Raw genomic sequence first — 15749 nt, forward strand, 5'->3', positions numbered from 1 at the left:
CCAGGCAGGGGACGGCATTACGGCATTACTTTGTCTGGTTTAAGCGAAAGAACTTGGAAGATACGCTCAGCTTTGTGCAGGTCAGACAAGGGCCTGGAAAGGGAACCTGGGCTCTCTGCTTAGGGTTTCACACTGTTGCAAAGCCAGGCAACACGGGCAGACGACAATGCTTGCTTTTCACCCAGTGCTTGCAGAAAAGCCCCCTTATCCCAGCATCAGCTTCCCCAAGCCCTGCCAAGCGCACAGTGAATCTTGCCTGGCGCTGATTTATTACAGGAGAAGAGGAAAAGAAACAGCAGGCCCTAAATGTCAAGGTTAGGAGGAGGGTAGCCTGCCCAGAGAGGGAATGTCGGGTGTTCTCTGGGGTGTAGCACGTGACTGGGATCTCAGGCCTGGAGGGACCAGGAGCCAATTCAAGTGGGAGGTGTCGGGAATGCAAAGTCGGCTGTAGACTCAGCACATTAAAAATGTCAAGAACAAGGCAGGGAATAACACAAGGAAAAGAGTACCTTCTGTTTTGTGGGAGGCGGGTTACAAAATGTCAGAAGCGCACGTTTGCTTTCATGTGTCTGCTTGGTTGCAAGTCGAATCTGCTGTCTGCTGGAACCCAGGAGGACTGAAAGGCAGGTGGCATCCAGGAACCTGCTCCCGCCTCGGGGAGTCCTGGCTCTGCCTTCCCGTGCTCCCAAGATTCCGCGGCTGCATTAAGAGGCATTTAGAGAGCAAGGCGATGCAGGCCTCCGCCAGGAAAGGGAGCAGTTATGGTGCCGCTCACCAGGGCTTAAAGGAGTGAAGGATAGCTGAGGCCACACCTGCACAGAGTCCATGTCGTTGGCAAAACAGAAGATAAAACAGCAAAAAAATCCTCCAGGCTTACTTCAACTTGGCATCATTTTTAAAGACACTGAGCTCACTTCTCTATTTCTTACCCATGTAGCCCTGATGCGGGGCCTCCCCTGGATACATAGGAAAAAAGATTCTTCCAGCATGTAGAGCTCCATCATTATTTGTACCAGAGCCACGGGCTTCCTGTCCGATGGCTGAAAAGGAGCAGTGCTCACCAGGAAATGCACACTTGCCACTCTGAGCAGGAACCTGGCTGTGTTGAAAGCCCACCACGTACAAGGTGCTCCTGGGAGGCAGGAGTTAGTTAGGAAGCCACTGTCTTAGTTTTCATGCCTGAAACAGAAATCTGGTTGCACAGAGCTTATGGGGGAGGTGATCCCAAGAAATGCAGTGAGGGATTGGGGAAGCAAGACAGAAGAGGGGAAAGCAAAAAGGGGGATGTTATGAGCAGGCTGCTGCTGAGAGCACTGGGGTTCACTCCCTCTGGGGTCCCTGTCAGAGACCCCATAGAAAACACCTCAATTGTCTTATCGAAGGGCAAGGAGCCTGAGACATTTATGCCCAGCTCCATCCCTCATTGGTCTTAACCAATGCCAGAGGACCATTAGCTCTGGTGCTCTTCTGGGCCGCCTCAGCCCCACCCAGGGGCTCAGCAAATTCCCGTGGCCAGAGAAAGCCTTTAGGATGCAGAAGCTTGAAGTAAGAAGCCACAGTGCATCTGGAAGCTGCAGATGACCTCGAAGGGGATCTGCTCCATCCACCTTCAACAGCCATTGTGGCAGACGGTAGTTACGGCTGTTCACCTGTGATCCCAGGCTTCTGTGTGTGTGTGACTGTGTGTGTGTGTGTGTGTGTGTGTGTGTGTGTGTGTATGTGATTGTACATACACAAGTGCACACACAGATACTCGCACCATTGCTCCACTCCTCTCCCTCTCAGCTGCATTCCCCCCACTACAGCCTCATAAGCAGCGAGCCCCCAAATGGTCTCAGCCCTGCCGAGCCACGCAGCCTCACCTTGCTGTACAAGCAAGTGGAAACAGTGCCTGCAGCCTCCTGGGCCCCAGACATGCCAGTGGAAACCCATGCCAGCTTCCAGCTCCTGCCCAGCTGGAAGGGCTAGCACTTGCATTTGATGTTTTGCGTAAGCCCTGCTGAAGTGCAGCATGGAGTGATGGAAAAAACTGGAACAGATGTCAGGAATTTGAGGTTTCTCGTCTCAAGTCCACCAGTAACTTACTTAGTTGACTCTAAGGAAGTTAACTAAACTTTCTGGAACTTAGTTTCCCCATTGGTAAAATTGGAGTAATAACACCTGCCCTGTTTACCTCCAAGAATTGTGGTCGGACTCAAAGGAGACCACTGTCTTAGTTTTCGTACCTGAATCAGGGGTTGTACCTGGAAGCATCTTCAAACTTCAGATTGCTCTCACTCAGGCTTGGCCTGATTACTTGATTTTAGCCCCTAAAGCAGGGGTCTTGCTGGGTGACTCGCTTGGTCCAGGCAGACCAAGTCCAGGATGCGTTCACTCCCAGAGCCACCCTCCCCTGTCTGGGGACAGGCTTGCTTGCCGCCTGCATGGGTCCTGACCCCTCCTGTCTCTAAGTTTAGTTCCATGTCCAACAGCAGATTCCTGAATCACTATACAAAGTGACAGAGGGGCCAACACAACCTCCCCAAACCATGATGGGGACGAGGGAGAAGAGCAGCTACTGTCCTTAGCATGTATCATTAAGTCTGACGCAACGACAACAGAGAAGCAAATGTCAGTTGGACCTGACCCCTCCAGCTAAACCTGGGAGTGCTTGTCAGTCGCTCAGGGAGGGCTGCTCCATGGGGTGAACACCACGCCAGGGCTGGAGAAGCCAACTATTCGGGAAGAAGTCTTAAGGTTTATCTCACAAATATTGGGGACAAGCCTTGGGGCTGTAATGATGGTAACAAAGCACTTTGCACTGTTCAGTGTGGGCCCCGCCAACATGCTGGGGCAGTAATGGTGCATGTGGAGAGAGCGTGCTGAGCCCTCCTACCCGGGCTCCGGAGGAAAAGCTCGTATCATCCTCCAGTTACAAACAATGAAAGCAGAGCGACTCTCTGCGACAGAAACATGTTGTTGGCGGTGGGGGGAGGCTTGCGGGAGACTGTAAACAGTTCCCAGAATAAATCCCCACATAAATCCAAAGAATGCTCATGTGGAGAAGCTACCGCTCCCACCCTCTTTTAAGCCAAATGATATCCTCCTGCCGGAACAGAGTTGTTCTTGGCACTTGGGAGTACATGTGAGGAGGGAATCAAAACACGACACCTGAGAAAGGAATCCATAAGGAATCTGCGGCCAGAGGCATGGTGAGAAGTAACAAAGAAAGATGAGTTGGTGGCAGGAACGAAGATTAACTGTACCAGGGAGACGGCATCTTGGCTCCTAGAGCAGGGATCGGGGCGGCCAGCACTCGGAGGCACGGCTGGGCCAGCGAGCTGCAGAGACACGCGTGCCCTTCCTGCCCTCTGCCTCTGCTCTGAGGGCTCAGAGGAGGGTTCCTGCCCAGCTGCATGGCAGCCCCAGGTCAGGCTTCTGGAAGCTGAGGCCCCAGGCCCTGCTGCCTCCTTGTACCAATTCTGGAAGGACATTCCATACTAAAATCAGTGAGGCTTCACCATGTGACGCACAAGATCAACAGAGGAAGTAGTGAAACCTGGTGGAGAAAGTCCTCCCTTCCCTCCACCTTCAGTGACACAGAAACTGCCTCCGGGGACTTTGGCAGGTTTGACAAATGGCAGAAGAATCTGGAAGAATTTCTTTGCTGGCCAAGAGGAGTTGACGACTGGGCGTAAACATGTGCCGTAGTTCTTTGTACAGTGGATCTCTGCATGGCAGGCACAGGTGCCAGATTCCTTTCAACTCTTTTCCCATCTAATCCCCGCACACTCCTCACGTTGATAGCATTCTAGCGAAGATGAAGTTCTCTGCCATCGCAAGAACAAAGTCATCACCAACACTGTACGTTCCAACTAAAGGCATTACCGTGTCCACATGAATCATCAGGCAGAGACGGCTACACTTGCCCGACTCGGAAACTCTTGACTCATGGGGCACTCGTAGCGGCTAATGCCCACTAGTTACGCAAGCACCTTCTCCGAGTGGCTCGAAGCACTTTACAAGATGCTGGCTCATTCTGCATCCTGTCGCTTGGAGGGAAAACACAGCTGGGGAAAGAGGAAGGGTCGACATGATCATCTGCATTGTATACGGAGAAACTGAGGCTCAAACAAGCCTTCAAGTGAAATGCCTAGACATGTATGAGTCAGACACTGCCCCTGGAGGAGACAAGATGAGCTGTTCTGAATCCTAAGTGGAATATTTTCCTGCCCAATAATGTCGTGCAGCTGTTCTGACACAGCCTCAAGACAGGCGAGCCGAAATGCAGGCTCACAGGATTTTGTTTGTTACCAATTCCCCACCCGTCACTCCATCTCTGAGTCTTGCTCTGTCTCTATTGGATCGACATTAGAGGCCTCCCAGCCTCCTCTCCTCCCGACCTTCCCCCGGTTCTTAGGGCACCTTATTCCTGACATTTACTCCGTCCTTTAACTGTTACCTGATCCCTGGTATATCTCTTCCATGTTGAACCTCTACCATACCTTTCCCCGATCCACACACCTTGACGCCCAGAGGTAGGATTAGGATTGGCAATAGGACAAAGCTCGGGGCTAGGGTGAAATTCAAAGGTGGAGTATAAAGTGCCCATTTTACTCATCATTTAATTAAAATTCTCTTTTATTGAAGTATAGTTGTCTTACAGTGTTACATTAGCTTCAGGTATACAAACACAGTGATTCAATATTTTTATAGACTACACTCCAGTGAAAGTTATTATAAAACACTGGCTATATTCCCTGGGCCGAAAAACTAACATTTATCAGCTTAATTTTTAAGCCGGATCGAAATATCCTCATGTCTAAATAGCCACACAAAAAAGTGGCTCTATTGAAATAGCTACATCCAACGAACTGAGAGTCTGGATGTCACCTGCTTCTGGCACCTGACTTTGGTCCTCTTCTGTGCAGCTTTGCCTTCTGTTCCACCGAGGTGTGGTTAATCAGAAGAGGAGCGAGCGCCAGGGCCTCTTTTAATCCTCTTGTTCCAAGTGAGGACCCTGTACGTGTCATAGATGAAACTCATCCGAAAGCCGAACAGGATGTTAGTGGCATGGCCAAGTGTCTCCACCTCCCCGTGAGGCAGCCTGGCTGGCATCAGTCCTCTCCCCAACCTCTTTCCTGCCCCCATTCACCCATGAGCTCTTGTTGGGTCAGAAATGCAATTCTTTGATGGCGCCAGACAGCCAGATGATGCTGGAACAAAGGGGAAAAAAAGCAAAAGCAGATTTCTAAATTAAGCACAAGCCTCGTTTATAAAAATAAATAGCCACAGCCTAGCAACATGCTCACAGCTCAGCTTCCCTCTGTGATGAAGCCTCTGTGGCTAGAGCCAGGGATGACACAGCCTTCAGGGGGCCCCAGGCCTGGCCCCTCCCCATGCATAGCGCTCATCTGGAAAGTGCTGACAGTGGCACGTTGAGGGCCTGGCCCAACCAAGGGCCAGGCTCCAAAGGAGCAGCGAGGATCCAGAGCTTCCAAACCTTAATGAGGTCCCTAAACACCTACAGACTCTTGGCAGTAAGAAACATACCCGAAATAATAGCAGGTGAAGTTCCTTGGGCTGCTCTATTGAAACAGAAGCTGCTCCTTGAGATAGCGTCTTCTGTGTTCACCACTGAATGCACAGCACCCAGCTTAGCACATGGCGCACAGTGGGCAGTCAGACGCTGTGTAAGGGAAGACTGGATGGAGGTGTGAATGGATGGACGGAGGGATGCCGCCATCCCCTCATCCCTGCTTCCCAAGCTCTCCACCCTAAATGGAGTGGAGTGAGAATCTGAAGAGAACCATAATCTCCTGATTATGACGTGCACCAAAGAGGCAATGTTCCCTGGGCTGGATGTTTAAAGCTGAGTCAACAGCTGGGGTGAGCAACTGGGAGGTGATTAAAGGGTGCAGGCTTTTACTGCCCCAAGTGCAGGTTGTGTGGCCATCACACATGGGGAGGGGCAGAGGATGTGAGAAGTGCCCTTGGTAACAACCGTCAGTGTTCCTGAACCTTCTCTTATTTTTAAGCAGCATCAGCACCAAAGGCGAGGTATTGCTAAACAGAGAAGCCACAGGACAAAATAGTACATGAGTTTCCGGTCTTAGTGCTTTGGGAATAGAAAAAGTAGAGCTCACGTTGCCCTTTGAGGCTCCACAGGCCAACACATCAGAAATGGACCACAGCACAAAGATTTAATCCCATCACCAACGCTCCCAAGTCATGAGATGATTAAGTAAAGCTGGGGTGATCCCGACACCGTCCTCTGAATACTGAAAATTAAGTAATCCTCTGAATCCCACGAGGATCCTGGTGAGGTTGCAGGGGACAGCCTTGACTCTTGGAGCCGTTGCTTCTGCATACTCCCTAGTGACCAGAGAGTGGTTGAAGACAGGATGTCAAAGTCATAAATCTCTGTCTCAGAACAGGGGCTTGGGTTTAAAAGATCAGGGAAATTGGCCCACAATTCAGAAATCTGTCTTTTAACATCTTTGTCTGGCCTGGCCAGAAACAGTAAAACCACGTTCACGTTAGTGAGAAAAAGGTTCTTAATTAAATTCAGATGTACAAGAATACATTACAGGTCTACTCGTGGAATAATAATCTATGGTGGACGGGCCATTTAAACAGCATCAAAAGTGGTACCGTAGCATCCCGCTTCACTCGACAGCACGCAGCAGAGAAGCATGAGTCCTCACAGACTCCTAGATCATTTCAGTCCCACAGCCTCCCAGAACCCCAAAGCCATGGTCCTGGAACAATCAGGATGAGGGAGTCCAGCAGTGACCAGATTGGAGATGTGACCACAAGGACACAACCCCAGCAGAGAGTAAGGACACAGACCGGTCAGGCTGCCCTCGAATCTAGTGTATCTCTGGTGACCCGACAGTCATGGCATTCACAACCGCAGGCCTCTGCTCCATCCTGTGTTCCAGGGGTCCTGAAGGCTCCACACCCAGGGCTCCTACTTCTGAGATGGCTGCTCAGTGGTAAGACCCCACTGACCCCCATTCTCTGTAGAGGTTACAGAGATTCATGGGAACAGAGTCCAAGACTCAGCTCTGTGACCTTAACTACTTGCAGACTCAGTTTTATCATCTATAGAATGGAGAGAATAGAAACTCTGATGCCTGCCTCCCAAGATTGTGTGAGGACCAAATGCAACACTATTGTGTTCAAATGCTTCTCAGTCTGCAAGCTGTTGTTCTACGTGAAAATGTTTTCTCAACTGTGAAAGTCCATAATGAGAAGTTTGCTTCTGATGCGGGGAGTGAGACTTCCTTTGTTACAAACTTTCACGGAGCTGCCTGGATCTCAGTGTCCTAGGGCTTGATTCATCCTAGTCATAATCCTAATTTTTGGCAGGGATCTCTGGCCTGTCCCCTTGGCTTCACATACCAAAGACTTCTAACGTGTGTGTGTTTGTGTTTGTGTGCGCACGTGTATCTGTAACTGCTTCTCTCCCCTTACAGTCCTTCGAAAAGTGCTAGAATTCTAGAACACACGAGGGACCTTAGGGGCTTATGTAATCCATCCCTTCATTTTGCAAAGGGAGACATCAGGGCACAGAAAGGTTAAGTGCTTGTCCAAGGTCATGTTGTTACACTTGCCCTGTCCTTGGCCCCTCTCACAGCCATACAGCACCTACAGTCCAGTGGATCTTTGAGGGCCACATATCAAAGCAGGTACTTCCCTCCCTCTGCTATAGCCACTTTTCCCCCATTTTTGAGTTACTATTACTTAAGCCGGGTGTGTTCTTTAGGATGTGGGGACGGGGGGCAGGAGCGTGGTAGCCAGTTGAGGGCATGTGGTTATTAAAGAATGGCAGTTACAGGAACAGGTACCTCTAATGATCTAGATGATGCCTCAGAGTAATAGATTATGTATTTTGCACTTGCCTTTTATTTTTGAAAAATAAATATAGAATCATTTCCCTTTTTTAGTTGTTCGTATTAATTTGCATTCAGGAAATGACCAATTACATCCAGGCAAAGCATAGATACACCTAACATAAGTTGCTGTTGTTTTAGAAGAGTTGTTTTAGAAGCACATGGTATGAAGGGAACTAGGCTTCATTGAATGACACTTCCTCTACCATCTGCTCACCTTCCTCTCAGCAGATGACTTTACACCTATGTAGTAAAAAATTAAGGTGATTTTGTGTGAAACCCTCCCCTGTCCCCTGTCTTCTCCATACCTACCCACCCACATGAAGAAGAGTCTTTCATTCTCTCTGTGACAACTGTCCCCTGTCTTCTCCATACCTACCCACCCATATGAAGAAGAGTCTTTCATTCTCTCTGTGACAACAGCTCTACCTGTTAGCTAGGCCTAGGGGGAATAACCATCCTAGTTAGCCCAGGACTGAGGGTCCCTGGGGGACATTCAGTGCTAAAACTGGAAATGTCCCAGGAAGACCAAGACAGAATGATTGCTCTCTTCGGCCTCACACCCCTTCCCCAGAGACCTTTCCAAACACATAACAAATCATTATTGAATGAATTGATAGCAAATAGTACCAAATTGCTGTGTAAAATTGAAAGTCAGGAAGAGAACTAAAATGAATGAATAAGTGAATGAAATTATTTGTTTTTAATGAAAAGATCCATGAATAATGAGCAGGGTAAGAACCAGGAGGAGGACGTCCTACCATCCAGGTGAGCAGAAGAGGAAAGTTTCATTAAAGGATTCATATAAAAATGTAGATCCCATTCATTAAAAGGAAAAAAGCTGATGGTAAGTTAGGGCAACATATTACATGAGAAATAGGCCACAACAGTACTTCCCAACTGTTTTAACTTCATGGCACACATTTTTTAAAAATTATAATATTTGCAACATGGGGTAAACTGAAAAGAGGAGCTACTTGTGGCCAGAGGTGACCATCTAAGGGACCTCTAGACCACAGAAACTCCCCAGTCCCCTGGGGGCTGAGAGGGTCAGTATCACAGCTTTCACTGACCTCTTTGAACGGGATCAGTGGCACTCTGGTCTAAACACACAGGTCTAGACTATTCCATTGCAAATCTGAAATCCACATTTTCCCTAGGTTTCTGGTGAAACTAGCAAAGCCTAGGTGGACAAACTCCCTCTGATGACCCAATGCTACAAAGCTTCCACAAAGGGCATTTCCTGCAATGGGACAAGTTCCTGTTTATATTTCTACTTCCTTGGTGCAGGTTTCCCCAGCGTGTGCACAGGGTTGCAGGTTGAGCAGTGACCTAATGACTTTGGGCAGAAAGTAATCCTAGATCACATTCGGTCTGCATCAAATTGCTGACCTGAAATGAGTCTTATGAAAACATTAAAAAAAAAAAAAAAAAGATATTTCCAATGATTTAAAAATTCAGAAGTTTCTCATTGATAAATTCAGAAAAACTTCTTGAAAAATGGAAAGGTCTGACAGCTGAGGGCCACAATTCCCACCATGGTCACAATTATCTGAGAACTGAGGGCCTAGGTAGTGCAGTGGATAGAAATGTTGGTGTCCAGAGTTCAAATCCCATCGCTGCTACTTACAAGTAACCAAATTCACGAACTTAACCTCTCAAGTCTTGGTTTCTCATCTTTAAAGACAATGTTAAACTAATAGCAATTATTTCTATGTACCAAAAATGCTTAAAACAGTGGCTAGCACATAATAAGCTTTTTTTTTCTTTTATAACCACCTTTATTATGTATGTTTTTTTATGCAACACTTCTCTACATGCATTACAAAATGGCTGTCACATCCATAGTCTTCTTTTTCCCATTATACATTTTTTTTGATATAAACAGATTTTGAAACAATGAGGGCATGATAAATTATTTAATAAATTATATAGGAACATCTAGTGATTCTTACTTTTTTGAATTTTATTTTATTTATTTTTTTATATAGCAGGTTCTTATTAGTCATCCATTTTATACATATTAGTGTATGCATGTCAATCCCAATCGCCCAGTTCATTACACCGCCCGCTGCCCCCCTGCCACTTTCCCCCATCGGTGTCCATACATTTGTTCTCTATATCTCTGTCTCAATTTCTGCCCTGCAAACCAGTTCATATGTACCATTCTTTTAGGTTCCACATATATGCATTAATATATGATATTTGTTTTTCTCTTTCTGACTTACTTCACTCTGTATGACAGTCTCTAGATCCAGCCATGTCTCTACAAATGACCCAATTTCATTCCTTTTTTATGGCTGAGTAATATTCCAGTGTATATATGTACCACGACTTCTTTACCCATTCATCTGTCGATGGGCATTTAGGTTGCTTCCATGACCTGGCTATTGTATAGTGCTGCAGTGAACATTGGGCTGCCTGTGTCTTTTTGAATCATCGTTGTCTCTGGGTATATGCCCAGTAGTGGGATTGCTGGGTCATATGGTAATTTTTTTTAGTTTTTTAAGGAACCTCCATACTGTTCTCCATAATGGCTGTATCAATTTACATTCCCACCAACAGTGCAAGAGGGTTCCCTTTTCTCCATACCCTCTCCAACATTTGTTGTTTGTAGATATATCTCTCCATCTGTTGGTATCATCTTTAATTTCTTTCATCAGTGTCTTCTAGCTTTCTGCATACAGTTCTTTTGTGTCCATAGGTAGATTTACTCCTAGGTATTTTATTCGTTTTGTTGCAATGGTAAATGTCAGTGTTTCCTTAAATTCTCTTTCAGATTTTTCATCCTTAGTTTATAGGAATGCAGGAGATTTCTGTGCATTAATTTTGTATCCTGCTACTCTACCAAACTCATTGATTAGCTCTAGTAGTTTTCTGGTGGCATTTTTAGGATTCTCTATGTATAGTATCATGTCATCTGCAAACAGTGACAGCTTTACTAATTTTGTTGAGGATTTTTGCATCTATATTCATCAGTGATATTGGTCTGTAATTTTCTTTTTTTGTAGTATCTTTGTCTGGTTTTGGTATCAGGGTGATGGTGGCCTCATAGAATGAGTTTGGGAGTGCTCCTTCCTCTGCAATTTTTTGGAAGAGTTTGAGAAGTATGGGTGTTAGCTCTTCTTTAAATGTTTGATAGAATTCTCCTGTGAAGCCATCTGGTCCTGGACTTTTGTTCGTTGGAAGATTTTTAATCACAGTTTCAATTTCATTACTTGTGATTGGTCTGTTCATATTTTCTATTTCTTCCTGGTTCAGTCTTGGATGGTTATAGCTTTCTAAGAATTTGTCCATTTCTTCCAGGTTGTCCATTTTATTGGCATAGAGTTGCTTGTAGTAGTCTTTTAGGATGCTTTGTATTTCTGCGTTGTCTGTTGTAACTTCTCCTTTTTCATTTCTAATTCTGTTGATTTGAGTCTTCTCCCTTCTTTTCTTGATGAGTCTGGCTAGTGGTTTATCAATTTTGTTTATCTTCTTTGAGAACCAGCTTTTAGTTTTATTGATCTTTGCTATTGTTTTCTTTGTTTCTATTTCATTTATTTCTACTCTGATCTTTATGATTTCTTTCCTTCTGCTAACTTTGGGTTTTGTTCGTTCTTCTTTCTCTAGTTCCTTTAGGTGTAAGGTTAGATTGTTTATTTGAGATTTTTCTTGTTTCTTGAGGTAGGCTTGTATAGCTATAAACTTCCCTCTTAGAACTGCTTTTGCTGCATCCCGTAGGTTTTTTGTCATCGTGTCTTCATTGTCATTTGTCTCTAGGTATTTTTTTATTTCCTCTTTGACTTCTTCAGTGTTTTCTTGGGTATTTAGTAATGTATTGTTTAGCCTCCCTGTGTTTGTGTAGTTTACATTTTTTTCCCTGTAATTGATTTCTAATATCATAGCATTGTGGTCAGAAAGGATGCTTGATATGATTTCAATTTTCTTAAATTTACCGAGGCTTGATTTGTGACCCAAGATGTGTTCTATCCTGGAGAATGTTCCATGCTCACTGGAGAAGAATGTAGCGCATAATAATCATTCAATAAATGTCAATGATTCTCCTTCCCACCCCTCTTACATAGGTAGCTTTACTAGTTTCCATACTATCCTGGCCCCATAATCATTACTGTTAGTCTAAAAAATTCAGTAAAATGAGTTTGGCAACTGTGGTGCTTCAGTTCACTACGTAACAACTCAAGTCTATATCCTTTCCAGAGATGATTGTCCTCATTCCCAGTTTGACACCTTGTCCCTTCTCCCTCCCTGAGCTTCTCCCTCGTCTTGCTTGAGGTCACATGAAACCCCACAGCTGGGCAGGGGACACACAGCTGCTCTGAGTCCTCCGACTTTCTAGGCAGAAGAAACATTGTCCACCTAGTTGCTTTAAGGCATCTAGTCTTGTTTCTAATATTGAGTCTTTCCCAGCCGTTTTGCTCTCCAGGTCCCCCCCAGCACATATAAGGAGAAAATCTTCTGAGCAATTCAGTTAGCAATTCAATCAACCAGAAGACACGAATGCATAGGAAGGTGAGGGAGTGATTTCCTCACAGACAGTTGTTTTTAATAAACCAATGTCTACTGCTAAGCAACCTTAATCATGCCTCTTCCACAAGTACAGCTAAATAGAATACTTTCTTATTACCATGGATTAAGTTGATGCTCTCATGAGTCAGAGGGAGGTACTGGAGAAGGTTTTACTCAGGCTGCAGATGAGTGTAAAACACTTCCTAAGAAGCAAAATAGGAGTGGCATGCCTGGGCTGTGTTATTTAAGGCACATAGTTATTTTACTCACACTTTGGGTTTGCCGCTTACTTGGGGAGTTAGCTGTAAAGAGCTGGATTGTTCATTCAGAGCTGAGTGGATGGAGTCATGGTGTGGGAGACAGTCTCCCTGGTTCTCTCAAGAAGACTAATAATTGAGGTTGCGGTTAGATCTTACAGCAGACTAAGGGAGGTCCTGTGGAAGTCCCTGGACGTGAGGAGAGCCTTTGAGGCAGATTAGATGTTGCAACTGTCAAATCCCACAGCACAGGCATTATGCCAAGGGTATGAGGTGAACTGCGAGGCAGCCAATAAGAGCAGCAGGAGAATGGTACCATTTCCAGCTGCTCCCGTCTCCTGACTCTGTTTGCAGAGGTAGGGCATTGGTGAAGCCAGCTGCACAGTTCCTTTTGCAAAATTTAACACACTGGGTGGCTACCCCTCCCACTGCCCAAAGCATGGAAAAATCCTTTGGTGTAACTTCCTAAGCCTCTAAATATATATGTCCTTTAATACCTAAATGTGGCTATTTCCACAAAGCCAATCAGTTAAGGTAAAGAGCAACATTTGGAGGGAGGAATGTCTGGAGTGGAGAAGGGGGATTTCCCAGAAAATTCAGTATCTTCTTTACAACTTCTTCATCATCATCTTTGTGATACTGCAAAGAGTCAAACTGAATTTTCCTTTTGCCTCCAGTTAAATGAAACCATTAAGCTGCTGAAGGTGACACTGCAGGAAGTGTGCAGATAACTACAAGAAGTGTGAAGAACTACTGCTCTGACTAATTTTTTTGTGTCCATCTTTGACCCTTTGCTCCCTCTTTCTTGTTCCTAATCTCTATAAACATGACCAAGACCTGAGGCTTCTCACACCAGATCTCCCTGTGTCTCTTCCTACTGCTGTGTCTCCTTCCAGGTCACTGTTTCCTCATACTTGGACCATGGAATAGCCTCTCAAGTAGAGGTGAGAAAAATTGAGAGGCTTGAAGAGAGAACTGCCTTAGGAACTCCACCATACTCTCCTTCCTGCTGGAGGGAGAAAACAAAAACAAACATGGCACAAACTGGGTCATATAATTCTGAGTTAGTGTCAGAGTCATTGCAGGAAGCCATTTAACTTCACTTAGCTTTGAGGTTTCCATATATAAAAGCAAAGCATATGACTTGCTCCCTACTCATTACCCAGGACTGTACTGGGAAGACTTATGAGCAAACGTTTGGAAAGCTCCTGAAGGAGGGAAGAAATCTGATCTCTGTGTGTGTTCATCATGAGGAAAGATCATTTGAAACTAGTAAGCCAACAACACACTGTTGGAAAGGAAAAGATGGAAACAGCCACCACCCGGGAAAATGAAAGAACTCACCTCCAATCTGATGAAAACTGTGTGCAGTGAGGACTAGCAGAGGAAAGGTACAGTGGACGCCAAGGGAAGCTGCAAGAAGCAGTGGAGATGAGAAAAGGATCAAAGCAGGCACTGGGATCCAGGAGTTGACAAGCTATCTTGGGAAACCAAGCACACTATTGGGGAAAGCCAAAAATCCAAGATCTTCCCACATAATGCCTGCTTTGGAGATGTTTTATATCTTGTTGGTTACATAAGTATATATCGTTTTGAACATTCATCAAACTCTACACCTAATATACAGTATATGTAAATTTTATCTTACTTTAAAAATCTGTCTATCTAAGCCCATTCAAATCAATGAGTTCCCTGCTGTGCCCACGAGCAGCTATACTCCAATTACCAATTTTTATAACAACAGTTCTCATAATTATATTAAACAAGATGAATGTATGCAAATTTGGATATTCATGTATATCATAATAGATACAGTTAGATTAAAACTGACTTTGTCATTCTCTAGTAACTGTTATTTCGGCACATTTATAACACACTGCTAATCATTCAAATGCCAAATGCCTTTGGAATTACCAAAAATAAAATTAGATTGTGTGCAGCAGACTTTTAGTGTTAAATATGTTTTACTGATTTCTAATTCATTAAAAATTGGTAAAGCATGTGTGGAATATGAAAATTCTATTTAAAAGAATATTGGTTTGCCCAAATGATACTATACTCTTACAAAACCTAATAATAGATTTACTATACGTATGATTTAGACTTTGGGGAAAAAATAGGTAACAACAGTTATAACTGAATTCATGAATTAGCTGTTGTTTGGTTTGCAGTTCTAACACAAAAGATAAATATTGCTTAACCCAGACTAGTGACTTACTGAGAATAATCAGTGTCTGAAAGGAGCCTGAAGCTGGGTTCTTGCTAAAGAAGTATCACACTTTTGTAAATCACATATACTTGTGAAATTCAAGTTTGTGTATTTTCTTTCTAATAGAAACTTCAGATAAAGAAAGAACTTATTTGAGAATAGGCAATAAATATAAGCCAATCAATTAATTTGCTGCCATTTCTTGTCAATATCAGCACAGGCTTGATCTTTAACAGCAGTGAGGTGCAATCACCACGTCATCTTCCTCATCATCATTACAGCATGGGTCCTCTGAGACTCTGAGATCTGCATGCAGGAAATTTATCCAAGACTGCCTTAGGGCATAACACCTGTAGGATAGCAGAAGAAACATGACTAGAAGGAAAAGTTGAACCCCACTGCAATGGTGACAAATATCTAAGCTGATCTCAGGAGAGACTCTAAAGGTGAAAGGGGACTCTACTGATGACCCTTCTGGGGCAAAGAGGACCAGAGCTTGTACTCTCACATCAACCCATCATTGAATATGGGACGCCCCAGAAAAGGGACATGACCTTGAGCAAGAGAGCTTCCTTTGGCTTACGGAGCTATTGGCAGCCAGGAAAATGAATGTGTCAGACCTGGGGGGTAGCTGGTGTTATATCACAGCATCCATTACAACCTTCATGTTATAAGTCTTTAATAAATGGCTGGCCATGTGCTAAGCTTTTTATACACATTTTCTAACTCTCACTATAGTCCTGTGAGGGAGATAAATTATCACCCCTTTTTACAGTGGGGGAAACCAAGGCTTAGGAAAGCTAAGTAACTTGCCCCAAGATCACCTGCCAACTGCTTAGCAGTACAACCTGTGTTCAAACACAGGCTACATGTCTCCAAAGTACTTGCACTTGACCA

General features: G+C 44.7%; 1 protein-coding gene across 1 annotated transcript; it reads right to left on the reverse strand.

Moving 5' to 3' along the window:
- Positions 1 to 1525: 1525 nt before the first annotated feature.
- Positions 1526 to 5380, reverse strand: LOC112406674 (small integral membrane protein 2). Its single transcript, XM_024755630.1, is given in 6 exon segments — positions 1526 to 1607; positions 4485 to 4503; positions 4873 to 4932; positions 4935 to 5085; positions 5087 to 5120; positions 5292 to 5380. Coding segments are annotated over 6 exon segments (435 nt in total).
- Positions 5381 to 15749: the final 10369 nt, after the last annotated feature.

Source organism: Neophocaena asiaeorientalis, unplaced genomic scaffold (assembly GCF_003031525.2).
Source record: "Neophocaena asiaeorientalis asiaeorientalis breed wild unplaced genomic scaffold, Neophocaena_asiaeorientalis_V1.1 scaffold59, whole genome shotgun sequence".
Classification (NCBI taxonomy): domain Eukaryota; kingdom Metazoa; phylum Chordata; class Mammalia; order Artiodactyla; family Phocoenidae; genus Neophocaena; species Neophocaena asiaeorientalis.